The sequence below is a fragment of the Dermacentor albipictus genome, chromosome 4 (genome assembly GCF_038994185.2).
Source record: "Dermacentor albipictus isolate Rhodes 1998 colony chromosome 4, USDA_Dalb.pri_finalv2, whole genome shotgun sequence".
Lineage (NCBI taxonomy): Eukaryota > Metazoa > Arthropoda > Arachnida > Ixodida > Ixodidae > Dermacentor > Dermacentor albipictus.
Window position 1 is genome coordinate 104,847,143 of NC_091824.1, and position 21,074 is coordinate 104,868,216.

The window sequence follows — 21,074 nt, forward strand, 5'->3', positions numbered from 1 at the left end:
AGCAATTAGCCCGTGCTGTAGAGCCAGGACCTACCGAATGCAAGATGGCACATTGTCAGTTGTTCCCTGCTCTCTCTCTGTTTACCACAGCACTTGACAACACCGTGCTCTTAGATGTCGCGCATCACAAGTACTCGCACCTGCTTCTTAAAGAGTAACGCGGAGGTAAAGCGCTTCGGCCACAAAAAAAAAAAGAACGCTGTTCAGCACATGCTGGCAATCTTCAAATCATCTGGTTATATTGACAACATATTCTCAACCAACATACCAACTCTGCCAGCATTGTATATACGAACAAGTACTAGGCCAAGAAAAAAATATGTTTTTGTAACTGTACGTTTGCAGTGCGTAATTTTTAGCGGCTTTAGACAAATATATCAGAACTTTCTAGCAACAACCTTCAGCTAATTCTATACGTTATACGTTGTGCGTCTCTTACAATTCTGTACACGTAGACTTTCTTGAACTGATGTCGTTGTGGTTCCTTCGGAGAGAGTACACCTGATTATGTCGGTATAGTATAGCCATATTGGTTTGCTTTGTGGAAAGCTGGCTATATCCGCGACGAAGTGGAATAGCCAGCGATTCATGTCAAATGGTGAAGAGTTGCGAAACGGTCAGAAAAAGATGAAATTTGGCAAAATCACGAGAAATTCATTTAACAAGCAAAACGGGCAAAATCTACAACATCCCCTGCGCAGACGTCATCGAAGGGACAAACACAGCTCGTTTACAGTATTTGTTTCAAATACGAAGTATGACGGACACATTGCTTTTCAGTCGTTTTCTGTGGTGCTTAAAACTATTACAAATTCACGTCTTGGCAAGCCCTACATGGTGCTTCTAGAACCGCTCACTTCGCAGGAATTAGCTAAAAGAAACCAGTATATTAAGTTCGATCTATTGTGGCGATTAGTTTCTTTAGGAAATTGGAGAGAAACGTCGGTAAGCACACACCTATAAGCAAGCAGTACAAACGAAGGAGATGCTAAAGTTCGTGCAATTGTTTTTTGTTTTTGTTTTTCTCGGCCTACGTAACGCAGAACTATGACGACTGAATTCATAAAAATCGCACAAGCCCCTCAAAAGGAGCATACTTAAATGTCCTGCATCATGAAAGCATATACGCAGTTTTTCTTCGCGAAAATGTTTTGTACACATTCACTTAATAATACTTCCACGATTCAGTTTATCACTGGGAAACGAGCGAATCTCGTTTTAGGTCGTTACCGTTTGCCCCTGACATCGTATAAATGGTTATGGCCTCGTGAAGCTGCTCGGACGTCACGCCCTCGGAGGTGCGAAACTGGACCATCTTGACGGGATCTTTCAGGAGAAAGCCGTTGTCCGAGAAGCGACCTCTCACAGCACGTGAGTCGAGCCACACGAAAAGTGCCACGTTGTCCGTGCGAAGCTCCACGTCATACTTGTACGCATCTGGCTCCAAGTCGGAAGAAGTCGGTCCCGCTACGGACCACACCTGAATAAAGAAATGAAAGGTCAGGTAGGACGAACTTACGCAAAAGTAATCACGAAAATACTTTTGATTCTGGGTTTTTAGGTGCCAGAACCACGATCTGATAATGAGGCATGCCATAGTGAGGGACTACGGATAAATTTTGACCACATGGGATCATTAACGAACACCCAATACATCCATAAACACTCATAATACCTGATCACTGGGCAAATCCTATTTGCACTTGTTCTTAGTGAAATACCGGTAAAAGCCTGTTAAGAACATTACCTTTATTGTTGCCGGCCTCAGGAGTGCCCGGTTAGGCTTCGCGGGCAGCACGTAAGCATCTGGTGCAAGCAGAGACCCCGTCGAATTGTCTTCGAGCGTAAACCACAAGAAGCAACGCTCGCGCGAGCACGAGCTGGATTTCCACAGGCGGCCCAATTCTATCTTGGCTGCATCATAAGAGCTGGCAGCAGGCTGCAAACATGGGCAGTGACATCGATGAGCTTATTGTTCTGATTTTCTTTGTTGCCCGAAGAAGAAAAGAAAACAAGATTACGACTGCACCTAAATATATTCGTACCTGAGATAAGAAGACATCTGGAAGTGCTTTCACATTATGCACTCGCAGAGTGAATTCATTGCACTTAAAAAATTATGTAACAATTGGTAAATGCGAAAAAAGGCCTTTATATTTTCATGCTGTACGTAGCGTGAATTCAAAGACGAACAGCTTCATTTCTTAGGGTAGCCTGCAAAATAGTTGACATTGCAGAGATGGCAAGTGGACGTTGCATCGCGAGCTTCCTTAAATGTTCAGTCTCGTTGGAGAATTCATGTGCATGCCGTTATCTCCGAGGGGATAGGTAAGCGAACCTTGAGAAGGTTTCATTTGGCAACTAGACATCCCATCGGAATCCTGCTTTACTTCGGTTAAGCGGCCCATTCGTAAACGGCTGACATAGGTTGACAAGGCCGACGATTCGCTGAAGCCCTCTTCTGCGGAAGAGCCAGCAAAGAAAAAAAGACGTTTTCAAATGAAGACAACAATGCCTACATCGCGAACACACGACATGACATCATCGCGTGGTGGGTAACTGCTACTTATATATATATAATTCATAGAGCACAGTCGTTAAAATGTCAGCCCATCCGAAAGAGGATGTTGGCCTCCTGTATTCTAGAACGTTCGTCCACTCACCACTCCACCTAGACCCAGGAAAGTGAATGGCAGCTTCCACCCTTCGACAAAAGCGGTCATTACACTGCACGCACACTTCACAACAATTACTGAGCAGCGCAGTGCCTTCAGTCGGGTGGCGTAAACAGAGAGGAGGAAAAGCTTCTAGTGGGAATACGGGAGTAAGAAAACCATTGGGTGAGAAAGTGCGCCCCTTGCTCTGCAACATTACTACGGCGATCAGTTTCAGCTTCAAAATTAAATGCTCTGATTTAACGGCCCGAAACTGCACCAATTATTATAGGGGACGCCGTGGTGAAGGGTTCAGCATCAATTCTGGCCACCTGCGATTCTTTAACAGGCATCCAAAGCATGGTGCAATATAGAGTTTTGACATTCGGCATAATGCGTTGTAGCATACCATCGTATTGCGGCCACCGAGGCCGGGAACCGAACCCGCAACCTCGTACTCACCGGTGCAGCGCCACAGCCCCAAATCCATCTCGGCGGGTCAGTACAAAATTATCTGGTGTTTGCTGCGATTGATTCAAATTCAATGCGCGTGAAACGTGGAAGTTTGACGAAGTCGAGCACACTCATCACAAGGAAGCCGTTCTTTAGAAGGTACCGCGATCATCTCATCCGCAAAAATCAGCAAGAAAAAATCACCCTGTCCACTGCCAGAGCGCCAACGTTGTCTTTGGCGCTTCTTTATTTCATGGCACCATGTCGGCGCAAACTGAGCTGGTTGAACATAGCTTTGTTAGGTTTGCTACCCGCACGCTTCCTATTCTGAAACAATAGTTTACCTACATTTTGTCGGGATCGATTTTTGCCTGCGGCGGCCACTTTCTGATATAAACTTTCACTTAGCTCGACGTTAAACTGTGCAATTTGTTCCAAGTTATATCGAAGCTCTTTATAGCGGTGCTTACCTTACCAACAGGGGACCGTATCACGTAACGACGCGTTATATTTTCCATTGTTCTTGCTTTTTATCATTGCCGGACAGGGCAACATATTATCGCCTGTAACTGCGACTGGTTACGATTTGTGATAAAAAAGAATGCAATCAGTGGGAAATAATTCCTCCATAATACGATTCAAATGCTCCTTTGCAATGCTAAACCCCTCAATCTAACGGTTGGTTCATGGAGTGAAGGTACAACAGAAAGCACAATGAAGGGAACATTACCGATGTAATTACCCTAGCCTACGTTTACAGAAATGTCAGAATACAAGGTGCAATAGAAATACAATTCTGCGCCCACCACTAACCCGTTTAAATGGTTTGCCCCTAGGGACACTGCTACCAATTACGTCCGCAGCTGAAGCGTTTTTCAAAAGTACGAGGCGCACCTAAGCACTCTCTTTAACACGAAATCGACTTTACATAACGCAGTGCTTCTTTCTTTCTTTCTTTCTTTCTTTCTTTCTTTCTTTCTTTCTTTCTTTCTTTCTTTCTTTCTTTCTTTCTTTCTTTCTTTCTTTCTTTCTTTCTTTCTTTCTTTCTTCTCGTTTATTTATTTATTTATTGCACGCCGTGCATTGCGAGTCTGACTTACCACTGTCAGATTAACTGTCACCGAGCGCAGAGGAATGAACGATGCCCAATGGTACACGAGAATCCTGAGCAAGACATCATGCAACGGCAAAAGTTTGTCGTTGACAACAAAGACGCAGAGATCCGGTCCATATATAAACGGTGACACGAGCACGGGACTGAAGAATTTCTTGGCGAAGTAGTGCAGCATTTTCCAACGACCACCGTACTCTGAAAATGAGCGTAATAAACGATGTGGTTAGGTCACAAAGCAAGACGACAATGGACTCTCGTACATGCGTCCAAATATGTGTGCACATGCGCCTAATGTCCTAACATTGTATCCGTGCCTAATTTGGGTGTGTCGAAGTTTCACGAACTAAACCAGCGAAATCTTTTATATAAGGTGACATAAAGTTTTTGATATAAAACATACATACATACATACATACATACATACATACATACATACATACATACATACATACATACATACATACATACATACATACATACATACATACATACATACATACATACATACATACATGCATACATACATACATGCATACATGCATACATGCATACATGCATGCATACATACATACATACATACATACATACATACATACATACATACATACATACATACATACATACATACATACATACATGCAATCATACATACATACATACATACATGCAATCATACATACATACATACATACATACATACATACATACATACATACATACATACATACATACATACATACATACATACATACATACATACATACATACATACATACATACATACATACATACATACATACATACATACATACATACATACATACATACATACATACATACATACATACATACATACATACATACATACATACATACATACATACATACATACATACATACATACATACATACATACATACATACATACATACATACATACATACATACATACATACATACATACATACATACATACATACATACATACATACATACATACATACATACATACATACATACATACATACATACATACATACATACATACATACATACTAAAAATACGTATTTGACAGCTCAATTAAAAAACTCCAGGTCACAAAAAGCTAGTATTCGTTGCACTAGCCATTGGTTGGTTGGCCTTCATCAGTCGTTGCGATTCTAACCGCTGCGTTCTAGAACGTTCCTCCACTCAACACACCACCTCGACTCGAGAAAATACATGGCAATGGCAGCACTGCCCGTGGAACAAATTGGTCACTGCGCTTCAGTGACACCCCACGGCAATTATTGAGGAGCATAGCATCGACTTCAGCCGAGGGGCGGTGCTGAGCTGAACATCGCAAGATGCTTCGTGCAGATTGCGGTGTGCACGGTACCCGAGGTATTACCTTTACGTGGCACTAAAGTGCAAAGAGCGATTGGGGCAGCAGATGAGGCTTGTTACGTTTCGCCTACGACGCGCGATATGGCCGGCGCGGATGCAACGGACGTCGGGGCTTCGTTCAAAGCGGCGGACATTTTGGCCCGTTCGGAGCGGCCGCGACGCATCCCCGCCGAGCGCGTCCCGGCATGTTCAGTGCCACGTGTCTTTGTGTGTGCGTGTGTGTGTGTGTGCCCACGCTTGTCAAGGCGCGGCAGCCGGAGAGAGGAGCTCCCCAAGTGTGAAGCGAGGAGGTGTGACCGGCGCCGGCCCGGCTGATGCGTCACTACACTCGTCTCTACATGTCTCTCAGTCCGTCCGTGCCTCGCTGTCACGTGGTGTCATCCCGTGACCTTCCTTCTTGCCCGCGACGCCAAGAGTATAAAAGCAGCTGCCCCCGGACGCCAAGAGAGAGGCTCCGATTTCTTCTGTTGAGTAACGTGCTCTCCCGTCTCCCTACTTCGGTCGACCTGACCGCCCGCTCTTTGCGATGCTAGAATAAACAAGTTGTTCTTTTAGCAGTCGACTCATGCTTTGCTGGGACCTTCGGATGCTTCCAGTGTGCCCCAGGCCACCAGGCCAACGCTACCCTTGGGGCTTGCGACCCATTTGCAACAACGGGCGCCAACGGTCCGATTGCAACAACGGGTGTCAGCACTGAGGTTCCAACAGCCGGTGGCAGCGCTGAGGTTCTAACAGCCGGTGTCATCGGTGGGATACCAACAGCTGGTTGCCAGCGGTGAGATCGCGACAACGGAGGCCAGCAGCGAAGATATGCGGTTGACTGTATGCTGAGCAGCACAACGACCATCCGGGAGCAGTGCAACGAGCCCTGTGTGATGACTGGTTGCCTGCAGCGGAACGACTGCGCTGAATTCTTGGCTGCGATGTTTGGTGAGTGCGGGACTTCCCTCTTCTGAGTTTTGCCAGGCTTTTGTTAGTGTCAGAAACAGAGCTGGTAATTGTGGTTGTCGTTGCTGCCGGGTTAGTTTGCGGCAAGACAATAGTAGGCAGTAGAGAAAGCAGCATTCAGAGCAGCCATGGATTTGAAGTCGTTGCGCAAACCGAAATTGTTGGAGCTTGCAAGAGAGTTGGGTCTGGATGTCTCAGACAAACTCAGAAAACCAGAACTGCTAAAGAGCAAAAAGATGAGCGTGAACGTAAACAACAAATAGAACGAGAGCAACAAGAGAAAGATGAGCGTGAACGTAAAGAACAGATAGAACAAGAGCAACAAGAGAAAGAAAGAGAGCGCGACCACGCTTTGGAAATGAAGCGTCTCGAGGTAGAGATGGAACGCGCTCGTAATGGAAGTCAGGCACACAGTGCAGGAGAACGAGTATTGTTCAAAATGACTGACCTAATGCGGCCGTTTAAGCTTGGAGAGGACATTGGTTTGTTCCTGGTTAACTTTGAGCGAACGTGCGAGAAGCAGGGGTTCTATTTATTTATTTATTTAGTCATACTGTTAACCCTCACTTGAGGGTCGTTACAGGGAGGGTCAGTAATACATAGAACAAATATTGAAGATCATTTGTAGTAGAACATTTGTAATACATAGAACATTTGTAGAAAAAGAACACACAGCTACATGCAAGGAACAAATATAAGCTATACAGTTTCCCACGTTTGTGGGAAACTGTGGCCACGTTTCCCGAGCTATATCTCTCGGGAAACGTGGCCACAGCGCTTGCGCACTTTGTTACCCGGCGAGGCGGCCGACGTAGTCGCTCGCTTGGAGAGAGAGGAGGCAGAGGATTTCGACAAAGCGAAATCGAGTCTGCTAAAAAAGTACAGGCTGTCAGCGGAGGCGTTCCGTCGGAAGTTTCGGGAAAATGAGAAAGGCAAAAGTGAGTCGTATACAGAGTTTGCCTACAGGCTTATGTCAAACATGCAGGAGTGGCTCAAAGAAGAGAAAGCGTTTGGTGACCACGAGAAAGTTCTGCAGTGTTTCGGGCTAGAACAGTTTTATAGTCGGTTACCTGAGAACGTGCGGTACTGGGTCTTGGATAGGCCAGACGTTAGTACGGTGGCTAGAGCCGCTGATCTAGCCGAGGAGTTTGTGACGCGTCGGGCTCGCGGAGCTAAGGACGGTCAAAAGGGTGAATTTGGCTCCAAGTTTGAGAGGCCGAAGTTCACGCCCATGAGAGCAAAGGGGGATACACGTAGTGCGGATGCGAGTGAAAGCAGTCCGACCGAACGTAAGGAGACGGCGGCAGCCGAAGCCGAACGCAGAAAGCGGTTCGAGGCGAGGCAAGCGCGCGTGTGTTATACGTGCCAGAATCTGGGTCACTTTTCGGCGCAGTGTCCGGAAACAAAAACAGAAGTAGCGTTTTTGTCATTATGCAGCACTGACGAGAACATGAAGCTTCTCGAGCCTTACATGCGAGACCTCCTCGTGAACGGGAAAGAGTGCCGAGTGCTTCGCGATTCCGCAGCTACAATGGATGTAGTTCACCCCTCTTACGTAGAACCCGATATGTTCACGGGCGAGTGCGCATGGATCAAGCAAGCCGTGGAAGCTCATAGCGTGTGTCTGCCCGTAGCAAAAGTGCTTACTGAAGGACCTTTCGGAGCACTTGAGACAGAGGCGGCAGTGTCATCTATGCTGCCCCCCCAGTACCCGTACCTATTTTCGAACAGGTCCGATCACCTCCTGCGCGAGAAGGGGCTTTTGTTTGGTGAGGCTAGCGTTCAGGCCTTAACCAGATCGAAGGTTCGGGAGCTCGCTGCAAAGGCGGTAGTTGCGGGGCCGACGTTGTCGAACGATGAGAAAGGGTCAGAGGCGCAGCAAGCTGATATTCAGAGCATGCCCGAACTGAATAAAATTGAGCCTGTAGCGTTAAAGGCACCAGATACTGGAGAAGAAATTCCCGATGCGGGAAAGTTAGAAGAGCTATCTGCAGATTTGCTCATCGCGCCTACGTCAGACGGACTTAATAGGTTGCTAAAAGTCAGCCGGTCGGCTTTGATAGCCGAGCAAAAGAAGGATGGCAGCCTAGAAAACATACGCTGCATTGTCAAGGCAGGTATCGCCAAGAAAAATGCTCGCTTTGTGGAAAGAGGTGGGGTCCTGTACCGGAAGTATCTAGACCGCAGGGGAGTGGAGTTCGATCAGCTGATCGTGCCTCAATGCTATAGTCAGGATCTGTTGCGCTTGTCGCATGGGGGTTCGTGGTCCGGACACCTAGGAGTTAAGAAAACTAAGGACCGTTTCTTGCAAGAGTACTATTGGCCAGGGTGTTTTCGGGACGCACACCACTTTGTGAAGACATGCGACACCTGTCAGCGGGTGGGCAAACCAGGGGACAAATCGAGGGCGCCGTTGAAATTGGTACCTATCATTACGGAGCCTTTTAGACGGCTCGTTATTGATACAGTGGGGCCTCTGCCGGTAACAGCCACGGGGTACAGACACATTTTGACTGTGATCTGCCCAGCGACAAAGTTCCCTGAAGCAGTGCCGCTTAAAGAACTCAGCTCAGTTGAGATAGTCAATGCACTACTGTCCATATTTGCGCGAGTTGGTTTTCCTGCGGAAATCCAATCAGATCAGGGCACAGTGTTTACTAGCGCTTTGACGACAGCCTTTCTCGAAAGGTGTGGGGTAAAGCTGTTACACAGCTCAGTGTACCACCCACAGTCGAATTCCGTTGAGAAGTTCCACTCCGTCATGAAGCGCGTGTTGAGAGCATTGTGGTTTGAACAACAAACTGACTGGGAGCTGTTTCTGCCTGGGGTGATGGTTGCATTGAGGACCGCGCCGCATGCGGCTACGGGGTTTTCGCCAGCTGAGCTAATGTACGGTCGCTCGCTGCGATCTCCGCTTCGCATGCTTCGAAACGGATCACTGGCCTCTCCAATGGCTGCAGACCATCTCTTTCACAAATGGTCGCCTCCTGCGCTGGAGCCTCGCTTTGCAACAACATTCCTTTGAGGTGCGTTACAAAAAGGGGAGTCTCAACGGTAACGCCGATGGCTTAAGTCGAAGCCCCTAACGTGGGAATCAGCCTCAATATTGTTTGTTATTGATGTTTTTCTTCATGAGGCAGGATTTTTAACGTATTGCTTTTGTGTAGTGTTTCAAAGTGATGATGTGCTTTATAGTGCAATTTTCCAATTTGTGGACGCGTTCTGAGTGCTGCTAGACTACTGTAAGGAACTAGGCAGTAGTATAAAAGGGGAAAGAGCCTGGCATGGCTTAGTGAGGGTTGTGCCGTGCTTGCTGACTGAGCGGCTGAGTTTCGGCGCAGTTCTAACGCTTGCTGGGAACGAGAAAAAAATGACAACTCTCCCGAAGTCACTTTGCAGTGTCCTGTGTGAACCTGAACGTGAGAACGAGGCCTTCTCGGTGCGCTGCGCTCAAGAAACGCCGAGGGACGACCGACTTCGCTTATGAGCATCATCGAGCGACATCCCTCCGGACAGCGGATGCAGTCCCCTGACCATCGGGATCTCCTTCCCCCGGCGGGGCGGTCTGTTACGTTTCGCCTACGACGCGCGATATGGCCGGCGCGGATGCAACGGACGTCGGGGCTTCGTTCAAAGCGGCGGACATTTTGGCCCGTTCGGAGCGGCCGCGACGCATCCCCGCCGAGCGCGTCCCGGCATGTTCAGTGCCACGTGTCTTTGTGTGTGCGTGTGTATGTGTGTGCCCACGCTTGTCAAAGCGCGGCAGCCGGGGAGAGGAGCTCCCCAAGTGTGAAGCGAGGAGGTGTGACCGACGCCGGCCCGGCTGATGCGTCACTACACTCGTCTCTACATGTCTCTCAGTCCGTCCGTGCCTCGCTGTCACGTGGTGTCATCCCGTGACCTTCCTTCTTGCCCGCGACGCCAAGAGTATAAAAGCAGCTGCCCCCGGACGCCAAGAGAGAGGCTCCGATTTCTTCTGTTAGGTAACGTGCTCTCCCGTCTCTCTACTTCGGTCGACCTGACCGCCCGCTCTTTGCGATGCTAGAATAAACAAGTTGTTCTGTTAGCAGTCGACTCATGCTTTGCTGGGACCTTCGGATGCTTCCAGTGTGCCCCAGGCCGCCAGGCCAACGCTACCCTTGGGGCTTGCGACCCATTTGCAACAACGGGCGCCAACGGTCCGATTGCAACAACGGGTGTCAGCACTGAGGTTCCAACAGCTGGTGGCAGCGCTGAGGTTCTAACAGCCGGTGCCATCGGTGGGATTCTAACAGGCTATATGGAGAATCAGACGAGAGAAAGGGTTCGAAATTGTGGAAGTAAAGAGGAAAGTGAGAAGGCACGGGGGTTTTCAACGAGATGGCATCCACTTGAATCACAGCCTTGGACAAGAAGTGGGCTGCCGGTTGGCTGTTCGAGTAATTACTCTTTTGGTGGGCCCACGGGCGCTCAGGCATCCAGGGTAGGTAGTAATGAATAAGGTCCCCTAGAAGAACCTCAGACTAGTCAGACTAGCATAATCGTCGATAACGGAAAAAAGGACGAAACGAAAAAAGACGACAGCTCGCCGTGCAGTAGGCTACAGAAACATGCAGGCCAGCAAGGAAAAAACCAACGTGACTAGAGATTGAAGAGCAGTTAAAAAGAGAACAAATAGACAGAATCCGCATGCGTTTACAGGAACACACCTCAAGGACTTAGACAAGCCACCAGTGATGCAGAATGATGTTTGGGAAGGGTGCAACAGAAATAAATAGGAAAGAAAAGCATGGGGAGTTGGAATGCTCATAGCTGAGGGAGCCAAATGAGGAAGGATAATTTCAAATTGAATGAATTGAATTCTGGAGTATTACGTGCCAAAACCACGATTTGATTATGAGGCACGCCGTAGTGGGGGAGTCCATATTAATTTTGGCCTTCAGGGCATCCTTAACATGACCCCAATGCACGGGGCACGGGCGTTCTTGCATTTCGCAGCATCGAAATGCGGCCGCAGCGGCCAGGATTTGATCGCGTGATCTCGTGCTTATCAGTGTAACACCATAGCCGCTAAGCCACCGCGGAAGACAAATTCTAATTGTCGAAAGCATCTTTAGTTATCAGGGACAGCGAGTGGAAAGAAAACTTGGCTGGCCGTAATGTATTTGTGGACGGGAGAAAATTGCAGAGATACGACTCAAGAGTTAATGGAATGCCGAAGTGCTGACAATAAGAATTGCAGGAATAATGCCGAAATTATCCTGTTAGGTGACATGAATGCCCACTTAAGGATCTAGACGATTATACCGGCAACAACGGAAAGTTAATGCTAGATCTCTGTGGGCAATGTAATCTCATTATGGTGAATACGTTGCCTAAATGTGATGGGCAGATCACATGGAATGGCGGAAACAGACAATTGATCATCGATTACTGTCTGATGACACAAGGAATATATACGCTGAGAGAAATGGTCATTGACAAGGAAGGGATATCAACATAGGGAGTGACACTAAACGCATCATATTGAAAATGTTATATGTAGTTGGCAAAGATAGCAAAGAACGAAGAATGGTCAGTCGAAGTTTGAACACCGAACAAATAAAAAGCAGCTGAAAGAGTCAAGAAGGGACTTAGCAAATGGCTAAGCAAGAAGTGCGAATATAGTGAGCTTCTAAGTGTAATGACAAGAAAAATTAGGAAAAAGAAGCAACGTGCTTGTTTGAAAGGAAAAAGGAAAACGAAAGGCTAGTGGAACAGGGAGATGCGGGAAGCGATCGACAACTACAGAAAGCACCACGAGGGCATAGGCAGGCAAAAAATGCACAGTTGCCGCAGGATGAAATTGATAGAAAATGGGAAATATACCGGGAGAACAAAAGCATAGTTTAAATACTGGTCCAACCAAAGACTAAAGGTGAAAGCGAACGTTGGTTGTCAGAAATACGTGAGAAAAAAAGTAGCAGTTGCGCCCGAAAGGCGAAGCATCGATTACGATAGCAAATTAGTAGACATCTATATGAAGTAAGGAGGGTAGTTTTATCGGTCGTATAAACTTGCAAACATAGGCATAGTAACTGAATTAACAAGCATGAGGTCACGCACGCACAAGCAAACATGAACACATCTCACTCGATTACCACGGAAACTCGCTGCCAAACTCAACAGTGAGGAAACGTGGCAGCAGCAGCGAGGGAATTGCCCTTCGTGCAGCCGCCCGCATCAGCTCGAACTACGCTGCGAAAAGACAGAACAGCGCGGACTATGTATATACTCGCCTCAAATGGCTTTCAGATACAGCGACCTGGCCAGGCGCGCGCGGCCGCCCGGACCGCCCGGAGTAGAACGCCCCCCCCCCCGCCCCCCCCCCATCCTCCCCACCCCCTCCCTCCCTATCCTCCCCCCGGAGCCTTGCGTGCGACGGAAGGCGGCGCGCTTCTTCCCCGCTTTCCGCCGTTGCGTGCGTGAGATTGAACCACGATCGCAGGCTCACCCTCGCACGCTTTCACTGGCACATACTGAATACGGCACGCGGCGACTATTTTATCGCCCTTGGACTTTATACAGAACATCACGTCGACGCCGACAGTAGAAATACGCATGGAGCGTCCATACAGTTGCTACCGCAATAAAAGTTTACACAATGCTTCCCAGATTTCGCTTTTACCGTAGAGGTAAGAGCGAAATCTGGGAAGTATTCTGTAAGTGTCCACCTTGTGGACATGTCCATTTCGTCTGCTGCTTAAGCACTGATTGGTTGGGAGCGCCTGTCTCCTTCTGACGTGTACCCCAGCCCGGCCAATCAAAACTTCAGCAGCAGATAAAATGGAAATGTCCACTCGGTGGACACTTAAAGAATACCCTTCCTCGCATTAGGAAAGAAACAATTTATGATAACTCAAAGAGAAGTTCTGTACTTTTCGAAGCGAGATAAGGATGCCCTAGAACGCTCAATTATAAAGCGAGGTACACCACGGAAGACGAAGCTTGGGGTTGCTGCGATAAATATCGGGAAAAGATGGAACATGTTTTATTAGAATGTGAAGACTCAGCTGCAAACCGATCTGTCGGTTTAGGTTCGGCTGGCTTCCTTGAGGCCCTTAGGTTCAGGGATAGCAGGGGGAAAGTAAACATGTCTGCAGTAAAGATTAGTACAGGGCGTTTGAACGTTTGGTGGCACAAAAGTAGGGAGACCATAAACAACTGACGCGTAAAAAAACAAAGTTCTCAATAGTGGTTCAGAAGATTGATGCTGGGAATCCCTTGTGTGTTAAAAAAAAAAGACAGGTAGGACATTAGGCCAAATAAGAACAAGAGCTTGGTGGCGAAACCCACCGCATGCTCATAGCATACATCCAACCATAATCCAACCATACATCCATAGAGTGAAAGGAGACCGCCGAGTTGAGGGTCGTTTGAGAATAGACCTTTTTCACAGCGATTCCGTGGGCGCCGTCATGTTTTATCACGTGGTGACAGGTGCATTACTTGCCTCAGCTGAGTTCATGTTTTCAATAGATGTGCATGACGTCTCGGTCTGTCTCAGCAAACCACTGTTTCAGCGTATATTGTAGACCGTGACAGAGTGCACGAGACGAAACTTTGTCCGTAGCATCAGAGGACGTTGTTTCAGACGACGTGGAAGAAAAAAGGCTTGTCTTTTCCAAAAGGTTCACCTTTTCTATGTTTCTGTTCATTCACTTGAACATTACATTATCTTCGCTGTTTCACAAGGTCACACTTAGAAAGGAACATTTATGTTGAGCTGTGCACAATAACAGTGTAGATAAATAATATGGTCAAGTCAGTCCGGCAACAATTTTTTAACGTGGAAGAACTCATTTGGCTATTCTACAGATCAAACAGTGATGTAAATATGCACGGATTTTGCAGTCATAAGTTCAGCAAGAACTGGAAATGTCGCGCGATGCTTACACATCCTTTTGTCGACGCCCTCTCACACCCTTTCTTTTTTCACCATCAAACTTCGCCCAAATTTCTGGTTCAAAGCTACACCCGTGCCAATATTCAAAATTTTGTACCGAAGGAAAGCTTCATTGTGTATCTAAGTATTCGACTCATGGATACAAGGTTAAAGTTCTTCCAATATTCAACTACGGTTTATTCTGCACCAGTATTTGCAAGCCTGAAACAATTTTTAGGACGTTTGTCACTTGAAATCAGCGTGTACCGCAGTGGACCCGTAAAGATTACGTAAAGCCAGCCGATTACCGCGTTTTTTTTAATACCACCTGAAACGCAAATGTTCCCTCCTCGGGTAACCACTCAAGCGCTCTGAAAGAAGCTTTTTTGCACTTATATGCAAAGGTCAACACTAAAATGTGATGAGGGACCGAAATTCTCATATAAGCTTCAAAACTTTACGTAATGGGTGTAATTAAAAAAACGAACCGTGAAAAGACAATGGCGGCGTCAAGATTGTAACTAGGAAACTGCTCAACAATATGCTGTAATTCTGCAAACTGGATATGATAGCGTCCTTAAAGTGGACTGCCTTTGTCTAGGAAATTAGAAACTAAACTGCGTATTTTATTTATACTGCATGTTTGCAGAACTGACTAAATCAGAGTGACGAATTCACGTGTTACACGTTCATCTCATCGGCAATTAATTGTGTATTACAGGCACTTTACAGAACTGCGATATACCTTATTGCTGCCTACTTATGGGGTTGGAAGCTCGGAGTTCTAGCCTTCTGTTTATTTGTTTTCTTTACAATTCTGTGCGTTTCTGTACGACATATCAGGCCTTAGCATAAACCATTCTCGTATATCGTGGAAAAGCGGCTAAACGCTTGGTAGGTGACCTTACTGACCAATGGAAGACCACGACGGGGCCTGCCAGATTTCGTTGAGCTGCCAGAAAAGAACGCCCATGGTGTTACCGCGGCCGACAGGACCAAGATAGCTGCGCCAACGTCGGAACGACTCGCAACCGGCGCGAACACCTTCGGCTTGCGCCACCTGTGCTCGTTTTGTTTTTGAAACGAGATAGGGAAAAATGCCGGGAGGATGGCACTCAGTGAGCAACAAAGGCAACTGCATCATGTTTTTTTAAGGATTTCAACGTTCATAGGAAGACTAGAGGAAAGCATCTTTAGAAAGGCTATATATAACTTTCAGCACTAATGGTGATCATAGAACAAGTCTGAGAAAAAAGTGACGGAGTATCGTCGCAGTTCCGATTATGTTACATGTGTCTGATCGCATTTGTGTGCGCTGAAGTATTACATGGATGCACAACATACTCAAAACAACCCTGTCCAGTTTATTACTGAGCACATAGAAAATATTTAGGCAGGAAACTGCTATACTTCAGTTCCAAAAGCCTCTCAGTAGATTACCGCATGCTCTATGCGGCTATTCGTCAATGCACCTCTAGGAAACAATTTATCCTAACACTGATAGACAGCTTCATGTGACTGCATGTGATTTGCGTGATCTCAGACAAAAATTATTCGTGAACTTCTGAAGCGACAGCTTGCATCTGGTTTCCATTACACTGCTGGCGGCATAAAAAAAAGCATTCAATGCGATGTCCGGATGCTTCAGTTGCACAGGGATATCTGTCGAGTAAGCATCTAGGCACCCTCGAAAATAATCTTCAATCTCTCGGCTATTTATTTTTCTTTTATTTGAGCAATAACAGAAAAAAATTGGGAAGTAAAACGACTACACACAGTGTCGGAAAATACCCAGTCACTGTTTTTGTCTTGAGATTAGCAATAGCAATAGCAAAGTATGCCAATTAAATATTATTTTTTTTGCTTATTGTTGCTTGTTGTTAAATAGCAATCTAGATGCAGTAAACTTTCTATGGAGCTTTTAGTGATGCTAGCTATGCACGGAAGCAGCACGTTCTAAAGACACTTACTTGGCTCAAGTATGAGATCATGCTGTATCCGTTTTCTGTTCCGTTGACGTTCCACTCGTCTGTCGGTATGGTGAAGTGGTGCTTCAGAGACCGTACTAATTCTTTATTACCTGTAGGGGAGGATGATCGCAACAGGATTTGGTAAATGGTCTAGTCCTTTTTGTCTGTCTTTCGCAGGAGCAATACCTGCTGGTTCTGAACCTGTTCAGCCTTTGCTCAAGTGAGAATCACTCAGACGCGTCAGCTTTTTTAGCTTCAGTGTACACATTCTGCATCTACTAGCGAAGACGTGCGAAACATTTTGTTTTGCTGTGAGTTGTCACCTCGGTGAGCAAATACATGTCGATTACCCAGCACGTCATGGTGCCAGCTGACAGCCACCTTATTGAGTCTCAGTTGAAATGACTATCAGCTAAGGGGACGGTCCAGGATCCTATCCTGGTAGCGGGTTAAATTTTTTACTTGCGAGGCTTTCCTTCTTCGAATACCCGTTTGGGCTTCCTTTGTTTACTGCTGTTCTCATGTCGATCCCAACGTCTTGTTGAAATAAAGTACTTCCAGCTTAGGGATTGCAATTCGCTCGTACTTTTGGCACGTGACAGTGGTGCCCCGTTGTCTCAGTCTGCGTTAAGAATAGGCATAGGCATCTGTCAGTGATCCCACCTATTGCATCGATTAATTTCATTGTTACATTTCGTAGACCACAGCACCAAGCGCTCTTAAAGCAGCACAAACGAATTTGCCAGTACCTCCGATGTGACGCTGTCTGTATTGGAGGAATGGTGAGAAGGGGTACACGAGGGCCGATTCTGGCGCTACTTTTCGCATGGTTTCAGCAGACGGGTAGGACTGGATGCCGAACTCACTCATGAATCGGGGAATCGGGTATGTCGTCGGGTCCCAGATGTCATTATCGTATCTGTAGAAATGCACTTTACCGAAAAGAGAGACAGAAACAATACTAGTAAGAGACAGCTAGGCCACATGAGACAGAACTCTTCGCTATATGCTCAATGCTCCAAAGCATATACGGTCACAAAATCAGCGTTCGAAATGCCTTAAAGAAGTGACTGAATACGCGAGAGAATTGGAATGACATCGTACTATACCATTGCTCCTGCTTTGTCTTTTGCTCTGGTCAGCCAAACAATCAATAAAACAATTAAAGTTAACGTATGCTGTTTGACGGCCTGAAACTGCACGGTTGGTTATGATATGCCAGGGTTCCGGATTAAGTTAGATCTCATGGAGTTATTTAACGTGTATTTGATCCACCCGAAACCCGAAGGGCCTTAACGCTTTGAAAGACGGTTCTTATTACTTACTGTCATGTTGCGAACGTGAAATACTAATCTTTGGTTTAGATAACCCTGTTTACCCACTGTAGTTGCTTAGTGGCTATGGTGTTGGGCTGCTAAGCACGAGGTCGCGGGATCGAACCCCGGCCATGGCAGCCCTATTTTGACGGAGGCGAACTGCAAAAAACCCGTGTACATATATTTAGCGGCACGTTAAAGAACCGCAGGTAATCTAAATTTACAGAGTCCCCCACTACGGCGTGGCTCACAATCAGATCGTGGTTTTTGCACGTTAAACCCCATAATTTAAGTAATTTTTAATAACCCTGTTAGGTGCCAGAAACAGGACCTCCGCGTACCGGAACAACGTGAATATCTCCACGTTTGGCATGGTAAAACTGTTTTGCATAAAAAGGGAGATGAAGATGCAACATTATGTGGCGAGTTGCCATGTCCGCGTTGCATATGGATTCTCATGTCATCTCGCGGTACTCGAAGCACATTTCAGGGCTGATTTTCGTGTTCCGTGATGACACAACGGCCTATGTTATATTAGTGTCAATATTCTCGAAAGCTGGTCGCAAGAATATCACTAAACCCCTAACTACATACACTTCCTCAGTCATCTCACTTTTTATTCAATATATGTATTTCGTGCATGCAGTTGTTTCCGAATTGACATTAGAAAAACTCAGTGCCTTTCCGCTCTGTGAAGAGGGATGACCAGCGAAGCTGTGTATGTGGGTCCCTTAATGGCCAACTGCACCTCCATTGTGGGAGGGCCCGGTATTGCACTATCTTCGGCATCGGCCCACGTGTGGGGAGTACTTAACGCCTGCTTGCGTCCGCCGCGGGTCGAGCCGGCATTGCACATCTTCGGGATTGGCCCACGTGTGGGAGTGCTAAACACCTGCTTCATCTCCGCCGCGGGTCGGCCCGGCATTGCACATCTTTTGTATCGGCCCACATATGGGGAGTGCTTAACGCCTGCTTCGCGTCCGCCGCGGGTCGGCCCGGCATTGCACATCTTCGGGATCGGCCCACGTATGGGGAGTGCTTAACGCCTGGTTCACCTCCGCCGCGGGTCGGCCCGGCATTGCACATCTTCGGGATCGGCCCACGTATGGGGAGTGCTTAACGCCTGCTTCGCGTCCGCCGCGGGTCGGCCCGGCATTGCACATCTTCGGGATCGGCCCACGTATGGGGAGTGCTTAACGCCTGCTTCGCGTCCGCCGCGGGTCGGCCCGGCATTGCACATCTTCGGGATCGGCCCACGTATGGGGAGTGCTTAACGCCTGGTTCACCTCCGCCGCGGGTCGGCCCGGCATTGCACATCTTCATTCATCATTCCGGCGCTTCAAGGATAGAACAGCACGTGCAAAGTGGTTCAGCAAAGAATTAAATGAAAAAAACAAATGTTTCGAGGTATTTAAAGGGCCGTGCACTAGCTAACTGTTCGAGGCGAGATCAAGGTCTTGAAAAGATAAAGTTACAGGAACTAATTTGCGCGTAACGCTGATTATTGAATCGAGCGTAAATAACATAAACTGTCACTCATGTTTTGTTTGCTTGTCGCAGTGGCCATCAGCGGTCAATGAGAACGCTCTCACTCTTCCCTAAGCCTTGAAAGCGAGAGAAGGGAGGAAGGAAAAGCAGTGAGGTTAACGAGACTTAGTCCAGTTTGCTGCCCTACACGTGGGAAGGAGGAGTGAAAGGGACAGAGAGAATATAAGTCTATATCGCACTTTCGCATGCAGTAAGCTAGGTGCAGCAAGTCTACAGTCGGGAACTCAAGTCGGTTGCCTTCAGGTACTGAAGAAGCACTCGAATGGCTTTCTGGGCTGAACTGTGAGGCCAATCCCAAGACCTTTTCCACTGAAAATGTCCTATCACCCAGTCGATTCAAAGCAGACTGGAGAATCTGACGTTGATTATCAGAGCGAGAACAGTAACCCAGAATATGATTGATGGTTTCTTCACACTTGCACTTAGCGCACATCAGTGAGTCCGCCATTCCAATACGATAGTTGTAGGAGTTAGTGAATGTTATTCCTACCCACAGCCGACACAGCAGTGTTGCGTGACGTTGTGAAACGTTTGCTGCTAATTTCTGTTTCAGTGATGGGCGAGGCTGCATAATCGACGTTTAGAGTTCTGCAGCGTACCCCAGCATCTCAACGTGATGGCACGCACGAAATTGCGAAGCTCTCTTGCAGCATTTACAATCGATGAAGGTATACGGAGTGTCGGTGCTCTAACCTGGGCATGTCGGCAGCGTCATCGGCGAGGTGATTACCAACAATGCCACAATGTCCCGGCAGCCGCTGAAAGATTATATCATATTCTCGTTCAGAAGCGCACTGGTAAATTTCGTTTATTTGGGGCGCCAGCTGGTCGTAATTACCACGTAGTAAACGCAGAAATCTTTCGAATCACAACGTATTACCCATTTGCTAGGCGGTTCTTTTTCAATGTGTTCCACAGCAGCGCGAAGAGTGGCCAGTTCGAAACGTCTAGATGTCATGACGTGTGAAGTCAAATTTGATGACAACCGATTGAGATGGTATAGCAAATGAACCCGTTGAACTTTCCGAGACCAAACCATCCGTGTAAACATAGATTTGGTTAGCGTACGAACAATGCAAAAGCTAAAATATGGTCTGCTCAAGAACAGCTGCGGTCAAGCTAGCCTTCTTCGCAATTCCTGGAACGGCAAGGTACACAGGAGGCTTTTCAAGCACCACAGACTGGATGGCGTTCTTGTTGCGGGCGAGTGTCTCAATGACCAAGAGTGCTGCATGGTTAGCCGCAACTGATCTGAAAAACGCTGCTTGGTTCTTTTCTCAGGCAAGCAAGCGAGATACTGGTCAGGACTTCTGAATATATGGCGAACATGCACCCGGAGTTCGTCGACCGATATGTAAGTCGTTATCAAGAGTTGCTACAGCTGAAGCACATCAAGGTATCCCCAGACATGTTCGAAGGGCTTGTCCTTGAATGCTTTGTAGAACACGGTTGTTAGTTTTGTTAGTATTGGACAGCACTTGTGTGCTATGTCGCAAGTATCCTAGGAAGAGCGTCCTGTATAGTTGAAGCATAGATGGTATGGATGTGCCCCCGTTTTACCGGCAAGAAACCTTAGTATATTGGCGATAGAGGTTAGCTTCTAAAAGTATGAGATGTGGGGGCTCCATCAAAGGTCTCTGTCGATAGTAACTCTTAGGAATCGGTGAGATTTTGTGTATGAAATTGTTTGGTGGTCAATAAAAAGGGGGTACCAGGTCATGCGCTTGTGGGTAAAAGCGACCAAGGCGCACTTCTCGGTCAAAATGCTGGGGTGTTGAGCA

The 21,074-nt window shown here is 47.0% G+C and overlaps 1 protein-coding gene across 4 annotated transcripts in view; it reads right to left on the reverse strand.

The window, feature by feature from the left end:
• Window positions 1–986: 986 nt before the first annotated feature.
• The window catches only part of LOC139059673 (beta-mannosidase-like), a 32,833-nt gene continuing 12,745 nt past the window's right edge, over window positions 987–21,074 (reverse strand). For 2 of the 4 annotated variants that reach the window (XM_070538100.1, XM_070538101.1), the window contains exons 12-17: window positions 17,179–17,361; window positions 16,430–16,539; window positions 15,372–15,519; window positions 4,208–4,416; window positions 1,748–1,939; window positions 987–1,480 (exon numbers count right to left, since the gene is read on the reverse strand). In XM_070538100.1, coding sequence (XP_070394201.1) covers window positions 1,193–1,480; window positions 1,748–1,939; window positions 4,208–4,416; window positions 15,372–15,519; window positions 16,430–16,539; window positions 17,179–17,361 — 1,130 coding nt within the window. In that variant the 3' untranslated portion in view covers window positions 987–1,192. Of the gene's footprint in view, window positions 1,481–1,747; window positions 1,940–4,207; window positions 4,417–15,367; window positions 15,520–16,429; window positions 16,540–17,178; window positions 17,362–21,074 lie in introns of those variants that run through there. The other 2 variants (XM_070538102.1, XR_011514304.1) reach the window with 2 other exon arrangements.